The following is a 26,168-nucleotide window of genomic DNA, read 5'->3' as shown; positions in this document are numbered from 1 at the left end:
CTCCGCGGCACGTGGGATCTTCCCGGATCGGGGCACGAACCCGTGTCCCCTGCATCGGCAGGCGGGCTCTCAATCACTGCGCCACCAGGGAAGCCCCTTCCCCCAGATTTATCAAGATTTGCATAATTTCAAAGCTGTTTGGGTCTATTGAATTATAAGCTGTGTTTATTTTATTGAAATATTTCCACTTCAGCTAGTGAACAGAAATACCCAATGTCTTCTGTTATGGGAATGGTCTTAAAATATATAAATCTCAGTTAGATTTTGCAGGGTCTTCAGGAAGGCATCTCTTGTGTAAAAGACAATCTTTCTGTCCTAGGTAAGTCATCTATCTTGTCTTCTCTTGATTATTCTTATTCTCACTGCAGAAAACTGGGAGAGTAAAATCCACCTCCTAGTTTTAAATGAGGAAATATAGGTTAAACGTGCCTAGTTTAGTGTTGGTACAGATCAGGCACTCAGTGAATGTTATTTGGAAAGTGGACAAGATAGACAATATAATTTGAGTGTGATTTGGAAAGTGGACAAGATAGACAATATAATTTGAATGTCTGTTTTCTACTAGAAATTCTTACAACTCTAAGCAGTAAACTAGGTGATATCTCTGTATTACAGGTAAGGAAATAGGATCAGAGGAGATTCTACTTTGGGGATGTGTGTGGACTTTGAACCGATGCCTGCCTTCCTACATGACTTACTTTATTCTGTGTTGAAATAGTGACTAAGGTAGGCAGAAATTATTTTTAAAATGGGACTGATAGGTCTGAAGAAACAGTGATCTACATTCCCTGTTTCTTAAGGGGTCAGAACATTAATAATCAGATGCACATTTTTTAAAAGAAATTTAAATAATCTCTTCCAGGGCTTCCTTTCCCCCAATTATGAAAGGAATGTGATAATAAGAAATAGTTCTTTTAATCAGGGGTGAAAGTCTTTAAAACTCCCAATTATTCAGAAGGACTTTAAGTCACTTTCACAGACATGTGCAGGTTTAAGATAATAGGAACTTTAGGGTGATGTAGGATAGGGCGTATTTATAGCACTTTTCCTGTTTGTTCTAAGAGCTGAAAATATGTGCTCTTCTCAACTATGGAGATATCAGATGCATTAATCATGTAGTAATTAGAGATCTTGGGAAGAACACGCTCTCATAAATGCAAGGCAATTTTATTAACAATGGAGTGATTAGTTATAAAGCCATTTAATTTAAAATTTAAGCCAGCAATCGGAGGAAATAACATTTTAAATCAATTTCAGAATAGAATGGTCATAGATAAACCTCAAGTGTGAGAAGATTGAAAAAAGTGACTGTTTTGACTCACCACATCTTGGAAGGCAGATTTAGAGGATGCATATGTCTTTGAGGCCCAAGGGTAATACCCTGGGCATACTAGAGCAGATGGGCAAAAACTGGAATGAGGATGGAAAATTCGTTCTTCTGGGTCATGGATTTGTACAAATTGGAAAACTTGGAAGGGCCTGAAGTAGTGGACATGCCATTGGATTAAAACTAGATTCTCTCAAGTTCTTTATGAGCCAGCTTGAACTCACTAAAATCCCAACAAGGACAAAATATCATATTTCACCATTTCTACTTAGGGACACCTGTTTTTTTCCTTAACTCAGCTGGGGTTTTGAGCCTCTGAACCTGATTAGTAGACAGCTTTGCTCTTGTCCTTGTGTATACTATCCTAGCCTCTGCTCATGGATCAGAATATAACCAAAGTAACATTTGTTTTAGTATGAAATATCTTTCTTCTGAGAAGTATCTTTCTTATGAAATATCTCAGATCTTAATCAATTTGTTTGTTCCTGCATATAAGCAGAAAACCCACAAATCACTTTACTGAGGCTGGGCTTGGGACATGCAGGAGGTGAAGTTGAAGGGCAGAAGAGCATGGATGAGAGCAGGAAAAGATGTAGGATGACTCCTCTTACAGATGCCCCATCCAGACTATGCCTGACCAGGTGGCAGGAAGACAAACCTGGAGGAGAAGTTCTTGGCTTCTACTTCCCTTGTTCCCTTGGTCAGTTTGGACCTGCCCATTTGACAAGCACATTCACACAGAAGTAGGCAAGTTAGTGTCTGCCCTCTCACACTTTAGTTTTCGCTAGAAACAGATTTAAAGTTCTTTGGGGCAGGGATGTCTTATTTACTTTTATATAACCCTCTTAACTAGCAACATCCTTGGTATGTAGTAGGTGTTTGCTTTTTTTATTGAAGTATAGTTGACATTTTATGTTGTATTAGTTTCAGGTGTACAACATAGTCGTTCACCATTTGTATGTATAACACATTGATCACCATGATATGTCTACTAACCATCTGTCACCGTACAAAGTTCCTACAACATTGTTGAATATATTCCCTATGTTGTACATAACTTACCTGTGACTTATAACTGGAATACCTCTTGAATCCCCTTCACCTATATTGCATGATCTCCCACCCACCTTTCTTCTGGTGATTATCAGTGCTGTTCTCTGTATCCATGTGTCTGTTTCTGTTTTGTTTTGCTTGTTCATTTGTTTTGTTGTTTAGATTCCGTATGTAGGTGAAATCATACAGTATTTGTCCTTCTCTGTCTGACTTATATCACTTAGTGTAATGCCCTCTATGTCCATCCATGTTGCTGCAAATGACAAGATTTCATTCTTTTCTTATGACTGGGTAATATTCAGTGTGTGTGTGTGTGTGTGTGTGTGTTTGTGTGTGTGTGTGTGTGTTTATACCATCCTTTTTATCCCTTCTTCTATCGATGGACACTTAGATTGCTTTCATATCTTGGCTCTTGTAAATAATGCTGCAGTGAACATAGGGGTGCATATACCTTTTCAAATTACTATTTTCATTTTCTCTGGATAAATACCCAGAGGTGGACTCACTGGGTCATAAGGTAGTTCTAGTTTAATCTTTTGAGAAAACTCCATACTGTTTTCCATAGTGGCTGAACCAATTTACATGCCCACCAAAAGTGCATGAGGGGGCTTCCCTGGTGGCGCAGTGGTTGAGAATCTGCCTGCCGATGCAGGGGACACGGGTTCGTGCCCCGGTCCGGGAAGACCCCACATGCCGCGGAGCGGCTGGGCCCGTGAGCCATGGCCGCTGAGCCTGCGCGTCCAGAGCCTGTGCTCCTCAAAGGGAGAGGCCACAACAGTGAGAGGCCCGCATAACAACAAAAAAAAAAAGTGCATGAGGGTCCCCTTTTCTCTATATCCTCACCAATATTTATTTGTTGGCTATTATCAAAAAAACATTTTGACAGGTGTGAGATGATATCTCACTGTGGTTTTGATTTGCGTTTCCCTGATGATTAGTGATGTTGAGCATCTTTTCCTGTGTCTGTTGGCCATCTGTAGGTCTTCCTTGGAAAAATGTCTATTCAGGTCCTCTGCCCATTTCTTAATCAGATTTCTTTTTGTTATTGAGTTGTGTGAGTTCTTTGTATATTTTGGATATTAGCCCCTTATTGGATACATGATTTGCAAATATCTTTTCCCATTCAGTAGGCTGCCTTTTCATTTTTTTGATCATTTTCTTTGCTGTACAAAAGCTTTTTAGTGTGACAGATTGCCATTTATTTATTTTTGCTTTTGTTTGTAAAATCCATGGGAATCCAGCAGTGTGTGGCCTGTAACCCTTCTCAGCCTCCGTGGGTTCAAAGGATTAGATAAAACACTGTCTTTGGGGGAAAAAAAACTACTCTTTCTTAAAAGGATTAAGTTTTAAAGGAATGGAAATTTCTGGTTTAAATTGTTTAGAAATGAGAAGGGCCATTTCTTTAGGTCTACAAGTAGGGTGGCTTCTAAATACGATGTTTAAAATAATATTATTAGTATAGAAACCTGAAACAAGGATCCCACCACAAAAATAAGTTTGATTTTGTTGAACTCACTTGGGTTAAGTCTCCAAGGATTTCCTTAACACCAGTTTCAGAATACTGAGCTTCAAGGGAATTTTGGTAAAAGGACTATTATCATCATCAATAGCTCCCATCCTCTGTGTGCCTCCAGTTGGTAAGTAGTAAAAGAGCATCTTGTTCAACAACCTTGTGAGCTTGGAATATTATCTCCATTTTACAGACAAGGAAACTGAGGTCCAGATAATGGATGTGATTTGCCTAAGGTCACATACCTAGCATACTTGCAAGCAGTGCTGTCTCACTTGAAAACCATTGTTTGGGGAAACTTGGCCAGTATTTGAATAGCTGTAGAATTTTTCACAAGCAACTACTATGCCTAGGGAACTGTTGGATACTAATGGAACCCTTTCATGTGGTGGGTCTTCTTGCCTGAAGCTGGATGCTTAGAAAAATTAAAGAAAGAATCTTGGTAGTTCTAATTCATTCCGTTTCCTCAGCTCTACTCCCACTTTCCATTTTACCCCTCTAATAGGAAGGCATTCCTATGATTTTGCTCTAGAAGCTTGTGATGGCTACTTGGCAAATAGCCCCACCAAATTATTCTAGTACAATATTTTAGAAAAATGATTTCTGACATATTGAGACACCTGACATATTGGCACTTGTACTGACTTCAACCCATACCCCTAAGAGAGGAGCTTGGTCTGTATTGTCACCACAGTGTACTGCACCGTCAGACCCAAGTTCACTGTATCACATGAATATTTTGACTGCATTACAGTAGCCATCTGCATTTTCTGAGTTTCTCACTGAATTTGGTTGTAGTATTTCATTTATCAGGTAAAGAGGGACTGTTTTATCCTACGGAAAATTTGTCAGAGGTTTGGCATTGTTCAAATACTGTAGTGGTTCAACTGCTGAACATTTAAAATCTTTCATTTGGGGTTTGTGTGTCCTTGTATTAAATACAGATTCATTTTAGCTTTGGTATGTTTATGATACTCTCTAGAATTAGCTTCTGGAGTGTTTGTAAATTAATGAGTGGAGTTTATCATGGGATAATGGGACCAACATAGTGATTTCTTTGGATTCAGTGTAGCCAATGACAGGTGTGGGGGGTGTGTGTGTTTGGGGGTGGAGGGGAGGGGAGGGGAGAGTACCAAGCATACTTGGGATTTGGATTTTATAAAAATGACTCGTTCCTTGGTTTTCAGATTAACTTAAAGTTCTTTCTTATTATAGGAATAATGTATGATTATTGTATAAAAAAATATAGATGAGTACCCAAAAGAAAAAAAAATGACATCTTAAGTGTTAGTCACTGTTAAGATTTTGGTTTACTTGATGCCAGTTTGTGTGTGTGTGTGTTTGTGTGTGTGTCTGTGTGTGTGTGTGTGTCTGTCTGTACATTCATACATGTTTGTGCAAAAATGAGCTTATGCTATAAATATTCTAGAAATTGTATTTGCACATCTATTCATTAAATACTCTTCTCTCATATTTTTAATATAAAAAATAAATTGTAAATTTTAGGTTATTATTATTTTTTCTTTATTCTGAAATCTTTCAGCAACTGACTGTTAGAAAGAGGCTTTTTAAGTTTCGGATCACTCATGGGCCCCCTTCCCCACAGCCCTTGGTAGCGTGTGTTTTGCATGGCTGCTGCCCTGCCCTGTGACCCACACCCCGCTGGAGAACACTGTGGAACTGATGGCTGCTGACAGTTCATCTACTTTTCCTGTTTTTCTTGCAGGAGACAGAGCATGTGGTACACAGCCAGGCAGAGTGTCGGGGGAGAACAGGAGCGCCAGCTCAGGAGAGTCCACAGACCCACACCTTCAGGTGCCAAGAAACCGTGCGAGCTCAACAAAGGTGGGCCCTTTGTTGTCAGAAGTTGCACTGGGCCTTGGGTTCCTTTCCCAGAAACGCTAACACCTGTGCTTGCTACCCCTGCACAGAGGCGAGGCTTTCTGACTTCCGTTTGCATCCCTTGAAGTCAGAGAAGCCCCTTAAAGGGGCCTAGAAGGAGAATCATTGAGTCTAAGAGAAATGTAAATAACCTACTTTCTCTGTCTTCAGTTTGAAGATAATCGGCCTTAAGGCTTAGAGAGGAGCGGAGACTTTCCTGCCCTGAGAGAGAGAAACGCTGATTTCATTTTGTCCTCTTTCATTCCCCGCTGGAGAGGACTGGGTTTTCTTCTTTGATAATGGTAATTGGTGATGACAGTGCAGAAGTCAGGCCAATTGCTTTTCGCATATTCTGTCATTTAGCCCTCACCCCTTCCCCGAAGAGTGGGTACTTCTAGCCCCATTTTATGGAGAAGGAACCTGAGGCTGAGACGTCAAGGCACTTGACTGATATTGTACAGGTAAAAAAGGCTGAGCCAGAATTTGAACCTACAAATGTCTGATTACAGCATAGCAGCCGTGGCTCCTGTGCTGATCCAGGTGGTGTCTCTAAGCCCTGAAGTGGCCCTGGGGCTGACCCCTCTGGTCTCCCGGACCTGCTAGAGATGGCCCTGGGTCAGGGCAAGAATGTGTGTGGGAGGCTCTCTGAAGCAAGGTTGGCATGGCATTCGGATGGGAGCCTGGCCTTGCAGCTGTCTATGGAAAGTCTCTTCTGGAAATAAACAGAAGAAAGAATTCAACTGCTTGCTGGTTGTGTCAGCTGTCTTTGTAGGATCTTGTGTACAGTGTAATCATAGCTCTCAGTGGAAAGGGAGGGCTATGCTTCTGGGCATGACTTTTCCAATTTTTTTCTAAGGCAGCAGAGTCTAAATGAATCAGCAACGACAGACAAGATTGGCGGTGCTATGAAACTGTGCTTTTTAAAAATTTTTTATCGGAGTATAGTTGATTTAAAATGTTGCATTAGTTTCTGCTGTACAGCAAAGTGAACCAGTTATACATATACATATATCCATCCACTCCTTTTTAGCTTCTTCTCCCATATACATTACCGAGTATTGAGAAGAGTTTCCTGTGCTATACAGTAGGTCCTAATTAGTTATCTATTTTATATATAGTGAAATTGTGCTTTAAAATATTCAATGCACTAAATTTAGAATCAGAGAGCCCCAAAGGGTTGATGGAGACCCCAAAAGTAAGGTGATCCATTATCCACTTGGATTCTTCAACACCTTTTCTCACCTCCTCGCTGGTTGCCATCTCTTGTCTGTTTATTCTTACTTGACCTCAGATCGGGTAAGACTCAATCGGGACGCTCACCTTCCTTTTGGAAGCCTTACTATAACAAAGCTGTTTTAGGTTGACTAGAATCAATTTAGGCAGTGACCCTGTCTCCCCCACCAGACTGGTGACTGCATCTCTCAGCCAGAATAAGGCCAACTATATTCCCATGCATATTTCAAAATCATAAAAAAGACAGAAAAAAACGCACACAAAAAACAAGACGAAATCCTTTATGCTTGCACATGAAATGCATGGTGCCCTTTGGACTGGATACTCCACAGAGGCTGATAGGGGAAAACGACATTAGCAATCTACCTTCTCAAAGACGCTCGATGTTTGGTAAACTTAAAACCACTCTATTTCCCATCTGCAGTGGAGAAGGTAAGTGGTAATATTACTGTTATCAGAGGGCAGGTCGGAAATTTAATAGGATTCTGCTCTGGGGATCATTCACATATGACTAGGGAGAGCTAAGTGTATTGAGTTAGAAAAGTCCTCATGAGGAAACATACAGAGCAGCAACTCCTACACTTGGGAGTGGGGAGTTATAGTTCATTCAGATTCTCAGATCTATGGCACTTTTCCTCAGAAAAAAAGAGACGCACATACACACAAAAGTTTGTGTAACATTTTAGGCTGTTCCTAGACCTCTTCTGCATGTCAGGAGAAGGAACCGAATACATGGTCACTGGGCAGCCTTCCTCATTGAGTCAGGCTTGTCTCCTCCAAAACAGATCTGGCCTGTCTTCCTCTATGCTTTAGCAAACCTCCATAGGACCCCAAATACCTTGTTGTTCTCTTCTGCTTTTTCCTTTCTAGCCTCCATGTTCTACTTTGACAGGATCTAGCTTTCTGAGCTAGCAGCATTCCAGAATTGCCTGGGCACCAGAGCTGACAGTCACAGCGTCTGGTGTTAAGTTGCAGATCAGGAGTTGTGAGGCCAGTTACGTCTGGTATATTAGGTTGAGTACTTAGATCAGGATGGTAACCTTTAAACGACAGAGTTTTTTTTTGTCACAGCCATGTTGGCGTCACTTAGGATCATTCTAATGGAACTTAAAAAGAAAACTCTAAATATTACAGGGATTGTGAAATTTGATGAACTGGTGAAATGAGAGCTGAGGCGAAAAACAACTTTGAGTCAGGTAGCTCACATTCCTGATAACATTGCTCTTCCATTTTAAAGCCAGCAAACGGCCCGGTGCAGGCATATTGTGTCCAATAAAATCTCGATAGAGACATGAGGACTGTGATAGAACACTCCAGACCTAAGTTTGGCTCAAAGTGAGGGAAGAAGCCAGGCTAAATCTCAGCAGGTGTAAAATACCACCTTCTTGGGGAGGGGGGCTGGGAAGGAGCATGTTTTTATCATAATGAACACTTTGAGAAAGGAAGGAAAGATCTTTCTACAGCAAGGAGCTGTCAAGGGGTCACATGTGGTTTGGGCGAGACTCAGAAGGGTAGTTAGTGTTCAGAGAATGAATCCAGCCTTGCAGAAGTGAGGTTTTGGAGCTGCTTGTGTCGTGGGGTGGTATTGATCTTCTCACGTATGCCAAAGAGAAATAGTTTCATACCTTCAGCTCAGAGAGCATGTTGTTGAGCTCTTCCTAGCGCACGGGACGTTTATCTGTGTGTCTAAATGCGCTTTAGGGAGGTCTATGAATGTTTTTGCCCAAGTTTGAGTGTCTGTATACTACATTGGTTTTCTGTTGCTACTGTAACAAATGACCACAAACCTGTGACTTAAAACAACACAATTTGGGCTTCCCTGGTGGCGCAGTGGTTGAGACTCTGCCTGCTGATGCAGGGGACGCGGGTTTGTGTCCCGGTCCGGGAAGATCCCACATGCCGCGGAGCGGCTGGGCCCGTGAGCCATGGCTGCTGAGCCTGTGCGTCCGGAGCCTGTGCTCTGTAACGGGAGAGGCCACAGCAGTGAGAGGCCCGTGTACCGCAAAAAAATAAAAATAAATAAAACACACACCCAAATTTATAATCTTATACTTCTGTAGGATAGATGACCAACATGGGTCTCACTGGGGTAAAAGAAAGGCGTCAGCATTCCTTTCTGGAGGTTCGAGGGGAGAGTGGATATATTTCCTTGCCTTTTCCAGTTTCCAGGTGCTGCGTACATTGCTTGGCTTATGGTCTTTTCCTCCATTTTCAAAGCTAGCAACGTTGCATCTCTCTTAGCATTCTTCCATATGTTTCCTTCTGACCATATTACCCAGTCCAAGCTCCTACTGCTTTGTCTCATGAGAGGCCGCTAAATCGAGAATGAGGTGTTGGGGCAAAGGAAGAGTGACTTTATTTGGAAAGCCAGCAGACTGAGAAGAAGGTGGACTCTTGTCCCAAAGAACCATCTTCCCTGAGTTAGAATTCAGGCTTCTTTTGTACTAAAAGGGGAGAGGATGTGGCTGGTTGCTGCACACTTCTTGGTGCCGGAATCCTTTGCTCTTGCAGTTGTCCACGTAGGTCTGATCACAGTGTTCCCATAAACCTCCAACAAGACAGAGGTTATTGTCTGTTCTGCAAATTTTAATCTCTGTATGAATGGAAAAGTGTTAAACCTTTAAAGGTCAGAGAGCCTTGAGAATGGGCTACCATGAATATTTCAGGTTATGGGCAACATTTTTTTTTTTTTTTACAAAGGTGCAGAGCCAACATGACTAAGCACAGCCAACAGAGCACAAGGGTTAGAGCTAAAGGAACAGATTCAATATGGCGTCAGGTTTGTTCTTTTCTTACAACCAAGGGCAGGAAAATTGTTCTGATTTTAAGGAGTCGAGTGATTAGATTGGGTCCACTCAGACAGCCCACTGTAATCTCTCCATCTCAAGGTCCTTAGCTTAATCACATCAGCAGAATCCCTTTTGTCATGTAAGGTAACAAGGGGAGGGGGAGAAGGAGTAAGCACATAGACATCTTCGTGGGCCAATTATTCTGCCTACTACATCTGTTTATTTTTCCAGGGAAAAATCTCTAAAGCATTTATCAGAATTTCCTATGCTACCCATGATCCCCCAAAAGGTTTAGCCTCACTGTCTTAATCTCTTCCTACCTCCAAGTTTGCTTGCTCCTCTGAATTCCCTCAACAGAGCCAACCTCAGATGTTGATGTAGCCCACTCTGTCCTGTTTCTTTGCACCCTTCCTTCTATTTACCAGCTCCCCTCATGTTTCTATTATATTCCTTGGCCGTGTAGTGCCCCACATCAGAGATCTCAAACTCAGTGTCCTGCACGTGTATCTAGTGTGGAGGTATATTTGACTTGTAGACTGTTGTAAAAATATTTTGATTCAGTGTTTAAATATTAGTCTTTATGGCTTTTTTACATTGTTTTGAAAAATCTGAAAATGGGATAACCCAGGATGTACATTCCTACAAGGCAGCAGATAGCTCGAGTTTAGGAGCAGCTCTCCATTTTTTCACAGCTCCTACCCAGATCTCTTTATTAATTTATGCTTTTGCCTGGCTCCTATAGGCATTTGATTTAAAATGCCTGCTTCCATCCTTTTCTTCCCAGCAACTGCTCATCCTTAGGACTCTAGCTGCCTGGAGCTAAGCCCTAATAAGGTGACAGCTGATAATACCTTAATGCCTCCTTCTCCAAGTTGATGTGTTTACATTTTTTTTTTTAACAGCTTAATTGGAGTATAATTGCTTTACAATGGTGTGTTAGTTTCTGCTTTATAACAAAGTGAATCAGCTCTACATATACATATATCCGGATGTGTTTACATTTTAACTTGGATTTTCGGTGTATCTGAGTGGTGAGGCTGCCTATTAAATGCAGTTCTATACTTTTATGTGTTTTGGAAAGCTCCAGCCTACGTACCTGGAGCTTTTCAAAACACATAAAAGTATAGAACTGCATTTAGTTAGAGCCAGAATGAAGCCTTAGTAATCATTAAATACAACCCTGTCATTTTCTAGTTTGACCCCCAGTGAGGCTGTGATTTGGTTAAGCCCTCACTTCCCTTGTAATAGAACCAAGATAAGCACCATCAATCTGTTTAGAGCAGTCAGTTGATGAATATGCATCAGTTTGATTGATTTTTATGGCTAACGCCAGTGCCAATTCTGTAAATGCTCAGATATGACAAAGGGGAATTTATGAATGTAAGAGAATACAATGAAGTTGGGGATTTCTTACCCAGCTAAGTAAATTTACTTTTGAGAGTGATTAACTCCCTTGTGTTTAAAATATTGTATTAAAATTTATGACAGCATTAAGCCTTTTAGTGTCCTTAAAGACCTCGTCTGTATAAACAGGAGCTATCCTATAGCAATGTGTTGCTACTAATTAAGTTGGTGGTTACATTTGTGAATTGGAGTTCATTAGCCTCTTCATCCAGAAGTCTCCAGTTAGAGGGGGTTGAAGATTGGGGTATTAGCAAGGATAATGGCCTTTGATGGCTTTGACTATTTTTGTAACATTCCAGATAAAAGAAAAAGCTTTGTTGCTTTATGGAAAGAGGAAGTTTTGTTGCCAGCAACTTTTCCTTGGGGGATAAATCCTTTCATCTTTTGTTTTTGAGATAGACAACTTGTGTGTGTTTTAATAGCTACTTGTTTCTTGTTCAAATGTTTTTTGAGAAGTAGGCAGAGTCTAAATGGGCTCTGCTAAAAAGAGAAAGAATGAGTAAGGGAATGGGCGCCCAGAGAGTTTTAATAATAAAGAGCTTAAGATCCGCCTTCTTGGGCTGCACCAGAGCAGGAGCTCTGCGTGGTGTCAGCGTGTTCTTCTTGTTAGAGTGCTTTTAGGATTTCTTTTTCTTTTTTTAAATGGGGGGTAGGGGTATAGTAGAGATAAAAACATTAGTTTGTCTTGACAATATTTTGAGAGTCCCTGGTATGCAGTTGGGCAATGAGTGGGTTCTAAAAATAGCTTTCTTTGCTCATACAGCATAGGAAGGCAGCCGTATAGTGAGGGCTCTTCTCATCCCCCCATCCTGCCTTCACCCCCATGGGTGCAGAAACAAGCTGGTGGAATGGAAAAAAACATTCAAATTAAGAAATGCAGGGTCTTAAATACCATATGATATCACGTATATGTGGAATCTAAAATATGACACAAATGAACCTACCTATGAAACAGAAACAGACGCACAGACCTAGAGAACAGACTTGTGGTTGCCAAGGGGAAGGTTGGTGCGGGGGAGGAATGGACAGGGAGTTTGGGATTAGCAGATGCAAACTATGATATATAGGGTGGATAAACAACAAGGTCCTACTGTAGAGCACAGGGAACTATATTCATTATCCTGTGATAAACCATAATGGAAAAGAATATGAAAAAGGATGCATATATATATAACTGAATCACTTTGCTGTACAGCAGAAATTAACACAACATTGTAACTCAACTGTACTTCAATAAAATGAATTAAAAAAAAAAAAGAAATGCAGGGTCTTATCTCATGTCTATCAGGTGACCTTGGTCACGTTACTGAAATCCCTAAGTCCCTTCCCCAAACACAAGTTTGGGTCAGATGATTTCTAAAGCCCCCTCTGGCTCTAACACTGAAAACGCTAAACACTCTGGATGTTTAAAGGATTAAGACACAGGAAGACTTTAGCTTAATAATACAGGCTCTTGCAGTCACAGATAAAAATAATTCATCCTACCTGCTGTAGAGCACAAAAAAATCCCACACCAAATCCTTAAACTGTTGATTGAAAAAGAGCCTACACTTGATTATTCTGGGAACGAAGCCCGCTTCTCCTCCTTTTCTTTTTCTTTTCTTCTGAAGGAGTCTGCCCTTGATCCCTTGATAAAATGTTAGCTCGTTCACTGGACAGTGTTTAGCATAAAGATAAAAGGGAAACTCATTCTTTCATTAAAAAATAATAAAATAAGTGAAACATGGTTTTATTGGAAAATACAGTAAATTCCAAGGAAATACAAATTTCTTGTAATTGTACCACTGATATATTACCTCTGTTACCACTGTAGTATATGTTTTTATATTGTGGCTAATGTTTTAATGTGGGCATAAAAAAGAATGGTATGTGAAAGGGACTTCCTGATTCATTAGGGTTTGAATCTGTTAGAAGTACTGTTTATTTAAAGCAGGCCCCAGAGTATAAAGCTAGACTAGAATGCATTCTGACCATAGTCTTTATACAGAAGCTAATAGAGTAATGGTTTAATTATCACAAGGCTGCTGAGTTCATTTATAACTAAGGTGAACAAATTTGATTTTCTATAACAAATACTTTAACATACAATTTTCTATAAGAAACTTGTGTTATAAACTTTGGTGTCATTATAGCCCTGTGTTAGAAATGATATTTCTAGGAGATTGAACAAAAAACTTTGTCCTTAACATCTCAATATCTTGGAAAGCTTCTTGGCCTAACTTGGAATAGATTTGAGAGAGAAATTTCAATAATGATAGTAGGAGACAGTGTGTGTTTAAACTTAAATGTAATTGAGAAGTTTGACTAGCTGTTTAAGTGTGCCGTGTTCCTGAGGCCACAGGCTCTTCTTCAGCTTACTCTTCATCTTCCCAATGAGGTAATGGTTCTATGATGTATTATGACACACACACACACACACACACACACACACACACACCCACCCCCCCCTATATAATGACACACACAGCTCCCACCACCCCCCTCTATTTTTTCCTTTATCAATACTAGATAAAACATTTTTGATGTAATTTATACATATGTATATATATGAAATATATATATCAATTTTCTTCATATATGTGAAATCTTAGAGACATATTTCTGTGTAACTTGTTTGTCCCACTTAATACTGTATTTTTCAACGTCATAAAATATTCTAAAATATTCATGGCTGGAAATATTCTATTCTATGGATATACCATCATTGATTTAACTAATTCCAAATTATTTGATATTTTGGTTAGTTCTAGGATTTATATGTGTAGATATTTCTGTAGTAACAATTGTTGAAAAATATTTTTAAGTACATCCATTTTAGTTTCCTTGGTTTGTACTTAAGGGTAATAGCTGTCTAGGTGTAGGATTTGAATGGGTAACCCAGCTGAGACTTAGAATGTAAATTTTTCAATTATCTGATCATGGAAGGAGATAGGAATATAATGGATAATTGATACCTCTGAGAGAACTAGATAGAAAGGCACGTGGCTGGATTCCTATGTATGGTGGAATCATAGGATAGTGGCTCTGGGTGAAACACTTGAGACAGTTCAATCCAATCGCCTTCTCCATACTTGGGTACTCTAGATACTTCTATTTCATCCACTAGCCGTCATCATTTTCTAGTTCACATTGTGCTGAGAGCAAGTGCCTGTGACTTTCACATTCCCAGAGGACATTTGGAAGTTCTGCGGGGGTGGAACAATTCTTTGTTGTGTGGGGCTTCCCCACGCATGTCAGGGGCACCCCAACGTCTGTGCAGATCACAAATAACCCTCAATTGCCTAAATGCTCCCTAGAGGGCATACCACCACCCGCTTAAGAAATGCCAATCTGCATGATAGATATTTAAAACCACATTTTGTGGGAGTCTTTACTTACATGGGCACATGTTCATGATCTAGTGGGGAAAAAAGCAATTACCTAACAGCATTACATTGCGTTCCTCAGAAAGTCCTCAGACGTATCCCTCTGAAAGTTGGGGATCACAGTTTTTATCCACACGCTCTCCTCCGTGTTCCGCTGGCTAAGGATTGCCCCGAGCAGAGGTTAACTCTCCCACACTTGCAGGCTAAGGGATTGAGCTCTGCCTTGAAAAAACCTTGAGGCAGAAAAATGAAGAGACTTGGCAGGTATTTGAGGCGGATAATGCGAGTGAACAGAGCTGTCTGTGGAACGGAAGCGTCTGCTGAGATCACTCCGCCCCCCTGGGCTGAGCATTGCTTGACCCAGGAGCAGGTGTCTCATCATTCTGTACTAAGTGAGCGGAATAGTGCGATGATGGAAGCAGAGAGCTTTGTGTCCTGCTCAGCAAACCAGGTGGTGCTATCATCATTATTAATGAAAATGCATTATTGGGACGTCTGCTCCTGCTGGGTCTCCTGTCCTAGATATCCTGTCCCAACTCTACCTTCTTACCTCTCCCAGTTGGATATTGTGGGCCTGACTCACTGCTCAGTTATTCTCCAGGCATTAGTGTGGCTCTGGCTGTTTCTGGGCTCTGTTCCAGCCCACCAAGGAGGGGTGCCTATTCCAGTGTGGCTGGGCTGCCTTGTGTTTCGAGTTTCTCAGAGCGTCTCCAGGGACTTAGCCTTTCCCTGTTCTGGAATGTGTCCCTCAGGAGGCCAGGCCAGAAACACCCAGGTCACTCCCGTACTCCCAGGAGTCCCTCACCTGCGCCCTTCAGTCGTTGGTCTTCTCCCGTGTGGTTGCACCTGAACCTTTAGGATGATGTTTTCTGGTTGGGGATACCCTGGAGTACTTGTTAATTTCACATTACCAGTCCACGCCTCGGGAAATCCTGACATAGTGAGTGTGGGTCCAGGAATCTCTGTTTGTTTTTTTAAATTAATTTTTATTGGAGTATAGTTGCTTTACAATGTGTTAGTTTCTGCTGTACAGCAAAGTGAATCAGCTATCCGTATACATATATTCCCTCCTCTTTGGAGTTCCTTCCCATTTAGGTCACCGCAGAGCCCTGAGTAGAGTTCCCTGAGCTATAGAATAGGTTCTCATTAGTTATCTATTTCATACATAGTATCAATAGTGTATATATGTCACTCCCAGTCTCCCAGTTCATCCCACATCCCCCCTTTCCCCCTTTGTGTCCCTATGTTTGTTTTCTACGTCTGTGTCTCTATTTCTGCTTTGCAAATAAGATTATCTGTACCATTTTTCTAGATTTCACATATATGGGTTAATATACAATATTTGTTTTTCTCTTTTCTTAAAATTAATTAGTTAACTTATGGCTGCGTTGGGTCTTCGTTGCTGCACGCGGGCTTTCTCTAGTTGCAGCGAGCGGGGGCTACTCTTCGTTGCGGTGCGCAGGCTTTTCATTGCAGTGGCTTCTCTTGTTGCAGAGCACGGGCTCTACGCGCCGGTGCTTCAGTAGTTGTAGCGCACAGGCTTAGTTGCTCCGCGACGTGTGGGATCTTCCCGGACCAGGGCTCGAACCCGTGTCCCCTGCTTTGGCAGGCGGATTCTTAACCACTGCGCCACCAGCGAAGTCCCTGTTTCTCTCTTTCTGACTTCCTTCACTCTGTACGGCAGTCTCTAGGTCCATCCACGTCTCTACAGATGACCCAGTTTCGTTCCTTTTTATGGCTGAGTAATAAGGAATGTGTTGTTAATAACACTGGCTGATTCTAGTCTTCAGAAAAGTGCCATGAGAGGAGGGAGCCAAGCGTGGGTCCCCGCTACTGGGGGGGCCTATTCCTGGGGTTCCGCATTCCACCTCCAGCCCCAGCACCCTTGTCCGCCTCTGAGAGTTCACTGGCCTGGACAAGGAGCTCCGTGGATGGAAAAGTCAGCTCTCGACGTCTAGTTCTGTTTTCCGTCAGCCATCTCTTTGAAAGCCATTTGGAACTCTGTGCCTCGGTTTCTTTCTCTTTGGAGTTGGTTGCCCAGTATTTGATCTCAGTCGTTTAGTGTAGAAATTTGGTAAAAACCAGTAAGAGAATGTCTTTATTTTTTATTTTTTATTTTTTTTTAAGAGAATGTCTTTAATAGAGCCTACACTCTGCAGGGAAAGGAGCTTTATATTTGCTGGTATCGAGGGCTGTTACTGTTTGTAATAATATTACTGGAATTCCTTGGCATCTTGCCTGTGTCTGCATATAGAGCGATTGTTTGTATATAATGAATATTGTGCTCAGAGGGTTGTCCTCTTGGGATATACCTTTTGTTTTCAAAAGAGTTTCAGGAAACAACAGTCGTCCAGCCAGCAGACAGTCATCCGGGTATACAGTAGTGTATCCTGTGTTGTTTTCTAATACAGAGGGTCATCCGAGGCAGTGGAATATCTTGAACTCTTCAGATGTGGCCCATGGTAGACACTGTTTAGCTTTCAGGTGCTGGTTCTTTATGAAGGACTCTGAAAAGTGTGTTGGATGCTCTGCTTTTACTTTCTGCCCAGATTTTCTAAACGTGGGTTGGAAAGCCACTTACTCAACTTTAGCAGGTCTCCTCAGGCAAGAAATGCATCTGCTATGAGAGTCATGCCATCCTGCCAGTCCTGCTGCATGCCACAGGTGGAGGAGGGAGTATGAGTCTTATCCTACTCATTAAACACATTCAGGAATATACCAGAATTGACAGCAGCCCATGACCCTGGGACTCATCCTTTATTAGCAAACATGTGAGTGCCTACTATGTGCCAAATGCCAGGCTTAGCTCTAGAGAGAAAACATTGAGCAAGACTCATATGATCCCTGCCCCATAGAGCTTGCCATCATGAGAAAGAGACAATCAAATAATTAGACAAATACACAGTTAGGGACTGAGACGTGCTACACGGCAGATGTGAAAGATCAGAATACAGTAAGACCTATGAAAGGGAGACCTGATTGGTCTGGTACCTGGTGTCTAGAGGATACATGAGTTAATTAGGAGAGAAAGTGGAGAGGGAAGAGCGTTACGGGGCACAGGGACAGCACATAGAAGGCCTGAGGCGGAAGGGAGCATGGAGGAGGAGAATGACGTGAGTTGAGGTTGAAGAAGTGGACAGATGTAACTCCTTCAGGATGTCACAGGATGCTGGAAGAATTTTGATCTTTATTTTAAGTGTGCAGAAGGGTAGCGACAAGGTTGCTGTGTGGGCAGTGGTTTGGAGAAGGTAGCGGAGAAGTAGAGAGACCAGGAAGGTAGCCCAGAAGACACATGATGGCGACTTGGCCTAAGGTGGCGGTGGGAGGAGAGAGGACAGATCTAAACGTGATTTGGGATAAGAAATTGAAGGACTTGGTAATGGCTTGGCTGTTGGACTTGAGAGAGAGTGTCACATAACTCTCAGATATCTTCCATGAGCAATTGGATATGTGGGGAAGCTTTTTATTGAGACAGGGAACATTTTAATCTGCTAAATTAATTATAGTAAGTTGATATAAATCAAATATCCTATGCTAAAACACTGCTTCTTCACAAATTATCACATCTGGGGTTTGACATTATCTGTAGGCCAAGAAAAGTATCTTAATGCTTCGTTCACTTTGCTGTTTTGAATTCCATTCCACCTCCCAAGGGAAGGTCACTGCAGGATGAGCCTCCAGGCTGGCCCAGCACAGGCTTTGGGGTTCCAGCAACGTGGGAACACCAACAAGTTTTAGAAAAGTTGCACTTCCATGGGCTAGCCACGGTTTTGCAGCCACAGGGTCCAGGAGAAAGCTCGTTTAATATCAGCACACAATTACGTTTTATGTTCCTCTGTTAAGAAGTGTTTTGTTTTGAATTATGTCATGGTGGTGGTCGTCATGGTGGCGGTGGAGGTGATGGTCATGGTGATGGTGGTGACGGAGATGGCGTGGTGGTGATGGGGGTGTTGGGGGGGGTGGTGATCGGAGCCGTCAGTGCTGAGTCCAGGCTGCAATCTGCCGCTTCCTGGGCCTGGGCTGGAGGGCAGGGTTGTATTGGAGTTGGCAGGATTGTAGATGGTTCAAACCCTGCCTTCAAAGATCTTAAGAAGAAGGGAATTTTTTTTTTTTTTTTTTGGTGGTATGCGGGCCTCCCTCCGTTGTGGTCTCTCCCGTTGCTGAGCACAGGCTCCGGACGCGCAGGCTCAGCGGCCATGGCTCACGGGCCCAGCCGCTCCGCGGCATGTGGGATCCTCCCAGACCGGGGCGCGAACCCGGTTCCCCTGCATCGGCAGGCGGACGCGCAACCACTGCGCTACCAGGGAAGCCCCAGAAGAAGGGAATTTGAGACACCTAGCTCCTGTTCCGGTTCTTCTCTTTTCATTGCTAAACTTCTCTAGTGCGAAGCTTCCGTTTCTGTTTCGTCCTCTGCCATGACCTTTATCTTTTCTGATCCAGTGGCCTTTTTATTTCTCTGCTTTCATTCTCATTATCTCCGGATGACTGCGATTTTCTAGCAGCGCGAGCTTGGGCAGTCCTCCTGCACATCCTGTTCTCCTTGCCCTGCTTTCTTTCTCTCCATAATATTTAGCACCTGGTGCACCAGGTTTATTTCTATGGTCTCTCTGCTTCTACGACAGTGAGGCAGAGACTTGTTTTATTCCCTGCTTTATTCCCAGCACCTGCAATAATACTTGACATAAGTTGCTGTTTAATAAATATTTGTTTATTCATGGATAAAATTATTTCATTGCCTTAACTGTTTCCTCTTAGGTCACATGGGCCTAATAATGCTAATCTCATGTGGTTACCATGAGGATTAGATGAAATAATGTAAGTAAAGTGCCTGGCATTTACCTGAAATGGATAGACTCTTCTTTTTTTTTTTTTTTTAAATCTTATTGAAGTATAGTGGGTTTTTTTAAAAACATCTTTATTGGAATATAACTGCTTTACATTGTTGTGTTAGTTTCTGCTGTATAACAAAGTGAATCAGTTATACATATACATATGTCTCCATATCTCTTCCCTCTTGCGTGTCCCTCCCGCCCTCCCTATCCCACCCCTCTAGGTGGTCACAAAGCACCGAGCTGATCTCCCTGTGCTATGCGGCTGCTTCCCACTAGCTATCTATTTTACGTTTGGTAGTGTATATATGTCCATGCCACTCTCTCACTTTGTCCCAGCTTATCCTTCCCCCTCCCCGTGTCCTCAAGTCCATTCTCTACGTCTGTGTCTTTATTCCTGTCCTGCTGAAGTATAGTTGATTTACAATGTTGTGTTTAATTTCTGCTCTACAGCAAAGTGACTCAGTTAAACATATATTCTTTTTCATATTTTTTCCATTATGGTTTATCACAGGATACTGAATATAGTTCCTTGTGCTCTACAGTAGGACCTTGTTGTTTATCCATCCCATATATACTAGTTTGCCTCTGCTAATCCCAAACTCCCAACCCTTCCCTCCCCCAACACCTCTCCCTTTGGCAACCACAAGTCTGTTCTCTATGTCTCTGAGTCTGTTTCTGTTTCATAGATAAGTTCATTTGTGTCATATTTTAGATTCCACATATAAGTGATATCATATGATATTTGTCTTTATCTGGCTTACTTCACTTCGTATGATAATCTCTAGGTCCATCCATGATGCTGCAAATGGCATTATTTCATTCTTTTTAATGGCTGAGTATATTTCTGTTAGGCTCTTCTTGACACTCTTTTTTCTTATAACATCTTTCTCTGCACTATTCAAAGTGCTGTTCTGGTTGCCCTCTTATCTCCTTAGTGATGCATCTGTATTTTCTTCACGGCCCTTCTTTCTTCTGTCCCCTAATTAGCCAATTTCAGAAACCTGCCCAGTGGTCCTGAGTAAGGATGACTCAGCTTTTTATCTCTTTCAGCTTATTCACAAGGCTTCAATTATTATAATTAAGTATACCATTAATTATCATCATTTATAATTCTATTATGGTATTTTTTACATTTGATTATACAACCATGTGTTATTTTTAATACAGCCAATAGTAGTCATAAACATTTTTCATGAACTGTCCTTCACATCCTGAATTATCCTGTGCGGTAGCTGATATTATCTTCACTTGACAAATGAGGAAACTGAGGCTGACAGAGGTTAATATCTTGCCAGTGGGTACACACACCTAGTAAGTGGTAGATCAAGAAGTCATTCTTGAGTCTGGGTCCTTCTGTTTCTTCATCATTTCATCCATCCGAAAGGCGTGTAGAGAGCATGTGACATGTGCCAAGCAGTGTGCCAGGCTCTGGCCACACAGCAAGTGAAAAACTGATGCGATCCTGTGACCACTGTGAGTCTCTGTTGTTATCCCTGCCCTCACTCTCTGGAACACGCTGTCGAGTGCTCCATGCTACAGTGAGCCCGGCTCAGGTATTTTCACTTCCCTATTTTATCCTCAGTTCAAGCTTCAAATGTCTAAATCAAAACTCATGCCAGCTGCCTGCTCTCCCCTCCCAAATGACCTATTTTTCTTTCTCCACTGGAAAAACCACCTATCATCTTTCTTGTCACACAGGCTCAAAACTTTGGATTACTTTTCATTACGCCATCTCTTTCATTCCATACTTTCAATACACACCCAACACCTCTTGTTGTTTTTCTCCTTGAAAATGTCTCTTACATCTGTCTCTATTTCCCCAGTCCCTCTCCACCATTCTAATATCAGCTCCTGTGCGCTCATTTCTTGATTTATGGAAAGAACCTCAAGACTGGGTTCTAATTAGTTTTATTCTCTGCTTCAGGATCCACTAGGCTGTAAGTTTCCTAAAGGCCTAGAGTCTGCTCATTGGTTCTTATTTCCCCAACACTGTACCAGTCACATAGGAGACATTCAGATGGCTATTAAATTAAAGCATCTTTGATGCTTAGACCACAGTTCTTAAACTTGATCTGGAGGTTTATCTGGAGATGACAAGTAGTTTTCATTGAAGATCATGTGAGTGTATTACATGTAGCTATTCTCTGCATCTCAATAATATATACTATATATTTTAAACAAAGTCTTATTTCTGCTTTCTTCCATTAATGTTTGCTACCGTGTATTTGTTTTACCATTTGCTGGCATCAGAGCCCTGGAGAAATTTATGGTTGAAAACTGTAAACTGGTAAATATTCTTTCCATTAGAGACCATGATTCTTTCATTTTTCTGGTGCTACTATAACTCTATAAAAACACAATTTGAGAACCACTTTAGGTTACAGGGAAATTATGAGCCATTCAGAACTTTAGATGTTACTGGATAGGTCAGGTTAACCCCTCTCCGCAAGAGGGTTTCTCCCATTTTGCAGGAAAGAGCTACTTGGTATTTTCTGAAGCCCTGGAGTCACTATTTGTGGCCCAGCGAACTCATGGGCAGAGGATGGGTGTGCCAGCACTTTCTTCCCCTAACTAACTTTCTCACTTGGGCCATCTCTTCCTGGGCTCGTGGTTGGGACCCTTAGTCTTCTCTCACACCCAGGAGGGACGTTTGTGCAGACGTGGTCAACATCCGTGTGACCATCCAATTCTGTTTTAACATCTCAGTTTCTCATTAGAAGGAAGTTGTTTGCACAGTAAGCAGTACTCAGGGACTGAAAGAACTTTTCATTCTTAAGAATACTTTGAAGAAGTTAGGCTCATGGCATTTCTAAATGTGCATCATTACTTTCAGAAATCATTCGTCTTGATGACCATTCAGAGGACATATATACTTTTTTCAGGACTCAAACCAAAGCAGACTAATAACTGTAAATAATTATATCCCAAAGTAAATCTTTTTATAAATGATTTAATATTGACTAAAGCTTTTATTCCTTAAGATAGCAGGCCTTTTAAAAAGAATAATTATAACTTAATATATTTATTATATAATAGCATGCAAACTGCTGCAGAAAAACTTGAATGTTATGTGGTAGATGCCATTGGACCATAGCATTTGATGAATCATGATTTGGAGCTGAACGTCTGCCAGTAGTGGAGTTTTGGTTTTTTTGTTTTTAACCTAAAAAAATTTATTCAGAGTAGATTTGCCTTAAGTCCTTTTTCTTCTGTTGGAAGCTATGAAATGGCAAAACCTAGCTTTACCATGTTACCCAGAAATTGCTGTAACTTTTATTTGGTTAGGTAAGTGATAGAATGAAATTTCCAAAAGCTACCTTCAGTGAACAAATGGTATCTTTCTGTAACAACTGTATGAGATCACATTTGGTCATAAAAATACTGACTTTGCACTGGGTACTGAGGATTCAGCTGTGTAAAAGATGGACAGAATCACTGATTTCTTGGAGCTTACATTTTAGCATGGAAATGCAAATAAACATCATAACTTTAGGTAGTGACAGCGCTAAGAAGAAAATCTAAAGACAGTGCAATAGAGAGTGAAGGGGAGGGATAGTTTGATTGGAGAGATCCGGAAGGACTCCTTGGGAGGTGACATGGGAGCCGAGCTGATGCTCCATGCTGGGCAAAGTCAGCTTTGTGAAAATCTGGGGGAAAAGCAAGTGTGAAGATTTGAACAGGGAGCCAGCACTGTGTGTTCAAGAAACTGAAGGCCAGAGGGGCTGGAGGGTAGAGGACAAGGGTGAGAGTGATAGACTGGCAGAGTTCAGACACTGTAATGTGTTGCAGACCATTATAAGGGGTCTGGATTTTGTTTTTCAGGCATTGGGACACCACTGAGGGTTTCTAACAGGGGTGTGGTCAGATCTATAGCTGCCAACTTCAAATGTACATTGTTGAAAGGTTTCTTTTAAATGGAAATACTTTTTCTTTGTGTTTTATAGAATAGACCAGAGGGCGGCCTTGTGGCCAAAGGATGAAACTCTGCAGGACCTCAATGAGGTAGGTGCAGTCATTGCTGGTTGTATGAACATGAATTAGCCAATCGTGAAATTTATTATTCTTTTTCCTAGTACTAGGAATTTATTCTGATTAAAACTTTAAGTGTTTTTGCTCTTAAGTGAACGTGTTTTCCTTGCACTTCTTTGGGTGCTGTTTCTCCTTGCTCTGGAGCAAATACATTTAAATATAATTTGCAAGACTGCACAGTATGTCTTGGAACTAAACCAAGTCCAGCAGTCATTTCATTACGCTTCTTTCCACTTTGCTTCAGGATTATATAACCATGGCTGTGACAGTTACATTTGTAAAATTTTCTCTTAATTTTATTTTATCTTCCCAACCCCTGCTTTTTCTAATGCCCTTTGCAGTCTCAAACATGATCATGCTTACCATTTTTCTATGGAGTGTGATATAGTTTGGTATTTGCAAAATGGTCCTCTAGTATGCTTTGAGACATTGAAGCCACATTTTCCAATGCAAATGGTTTCCCACTGCACTGGACATCACAATGTTAATAAGCTTGTTCTAGATTTTCTTTGAAATATATAATTTAATTCTCCCATTGGAAATCAGTATAATATAATTAGGATCCTTGTTGTGAATGCCTTAGCTTAAGACATTGGTTTGGAATACTCTAATTTCTCTTGCCCTCATTGTATAATTAAGGAGCAGTGGGTGGTATGTCTGACTAAGATCATGGCAAAAAGAATGAAAAGACTTGATGTTCAGATGCCAGGAAGAGAAATGATGGGCTTCAGGCCCATCCTTGTTTGTCATTTGATGCCATCTCTCCTCCGCCTCCAAAAAATATGACAGTTAATTGAACTTAGGTGATTTTCCTTTTTCTTTTTTACTGTGGAACTTGGCATAGATGAGTAGCCAAAGGTAAACCAGGTGCCTAATTAAACCCAGTTAAATAAATTACTGAAGTTGTGGAAAATGTCCTAAAGATGACAACACAGAACCCTGCTTGTTATTCCTTTGTGCATTGGAGACAGTCTTCAGATTCCGCTATCTTGCCTGTGGTAAAAAGAGTGAAAAAAGGTTTGAGAGAAAAAAGGCAAGAGCCTGAATCAGTGAGCACAGCTGTTTGCCCCCCTGGGAATAAGCAAAATGCTGGTTGTAAAGAAGCACTGACTTGTTTTGACATAAGTGACTAGAAAAATGAGGTGATTGTAAGAGTCAAGTTGTGATAGGTTTAAGTATTTAGGAGAAACTCTGATTTGTGAGCTGCAGCCCCATGAGAATGTGAAGATGACTTGAGCATTCTCAAATTACAGTTGCATAATGGTCTCTTTGAAAATCTGCTTTTCTATATTCCTTCATGCTATTGTACTTGCAAATTACATGAAATGTGCTAGTTCACTGCTCTGGGATTACATGGGTGCAAGAGTGCTGATTGGAGACAGGCCTCTGAAAGAGCAGTCAGCACCATATTGTAAATACGCGCCCTTCCATGAAAAAGTGGTGATGCTGGTCCAGACTGGTTGATAACAGTGTGTGCTCAAGTGGAATTGTTCCAATCGGGATAACTCAGATGTGCAGATCATGTTGTGGCTAAGATTTGGGGGCTGGAGGAAACCTTAGGAAAGCTTGAACAGGGGCAGCTCATGGTCCAAGGCCATGGAGGGAGGGTTGATTCATTCAGACTCATCGATGGAGACGTCCTATAGAGTGGGAACATATTAAACTCGGTCTTGCCTAGCGTTTTGCAAACTTAAGAGAACACCAAACTCTTTCATGGAATAACCCCATGATAACATTGCTTTAGACAACAGACTCTTATGGAATAAAGGTGGGAAATACCACCTTAATATTTTTAATGCAAATAGAAAATACATATAGAGAAGTGCACGTATCATAAGTGTATGGCTGGATGAATTCTCACAAAGTGTGTAACCAGCATCAAGAAACAGAACATTATTAGCATCCAGGCACCCTTATTTAATTCCTTCCAGTCGCTCTTCCTCTATAAGGATAACTATTCTTTGGACTTAAGTAGATTTGTTTTGTCTCTTTTTGAATTTTTTATAAATGGGCTGTATATACTCTTTTGTGTCTGGTTTCATTTACTCAGTACTATGTTTATGAGATTCATACATGTTTGGCGTGTAGTTTTAGCTTTCATTCTCCTTGCTGTAACCCATTGTATGGTTGTTTCTAGTTTTTGACTCATGATCAGTTGCTACTAATTGTACTTTTTAAAAATGAACTCTCTTTCAGTCTCTTTGTACAGCTGATTTTTTATAGGAATATTCCTTCCATCTCCCAAGTGGATATGTAAGGTAGAATTTTTTCTTATGTTACCCATCTTTATTGCTCTTTGCCCCTTTTATTTATTTATTTTAAAATTATTTATTTATTTATTTTTGGCTGCATTGGGTCTTCGTTGCTGTGCGCGGGCTTTCTCTAGTTGCAACGGGGTGGGGGGCTACTCTGTTGCGGTGCGCGGGCTTCTTTTGTTGCGGTGGCTTCTCTTGTTGTGGAGCACGGGCTCCAGGCACATGGGCTCAGCAGTTGCAGCGCATGGGCTCAGTAGTTGTGGCCCACGGGCTTAATTGCTCCGTGGCATGTGGGATCCTCCCAGACCAGGGCTCGAACCCGTGTCCCCTGCATTGGCAGGCGGATTCTTAACCCCTGCGCCACCAGGGAAGCCCCTGTCCCTTTTATTTATATACCACAGCCTCCAACACACAGCCTTCTATTTCTTTAAAAAGAACCCAGTAGTTCCATATCTGCTCTCTTCTTTCCATTCCAACTTGCAAGTCTAAA

General features: G+C 41.4%; 1 protein-coding gene across 18 annotated transcripts in view; it reads left to right on the top strand.

Annotated features, from left to right (window-relative positions):
* Positions 1 to 26,168, top strand: part of FAM13C (family with sequence similarity 13 member C) — a 401,019-nt gene that overhangs the window by 320,870 nt on the left and 53,981 nt on the right. For all 18 annotated transcript variants that reach the window (XM_028482088.2, XM_028482086.2, XM_055081352.1 and 15 more), the window contains 2 exons: positions 5,617 to 5,735; positions 23,339 to 23,396. In XM_028482088.2, coding sequence (XP_028337889.1) covers positions 5,617 to 5,735; positions 23,339 to 23,396 — 177 coding nt within the window. The remainder of the gene's footprint in view (positions 1 to 5,616; positions 5,736 to 23,338; positions 23,397 to 26,168) is intronic.

The sequence above is a fragment of the Physeter macrocephalus genome, chromosome 20, assembly GCF_002837175.3.
Source record: "Physeter macrocephalus isolate SW-GA chromosome 20, ASM283717v5, whole genome shotgun sequence".
NCBI classification, from domain to species: Eukaryota; Metazoa; Chordata; class Mammalia; order Artiodactyla; family Physeteridae; genus Physeter; species Physeter macrocephalus.
Note: the sequence above shows the minus strand (reverse complement) of the source record. Positions and strands in the feature narration are given on the sequence as shown.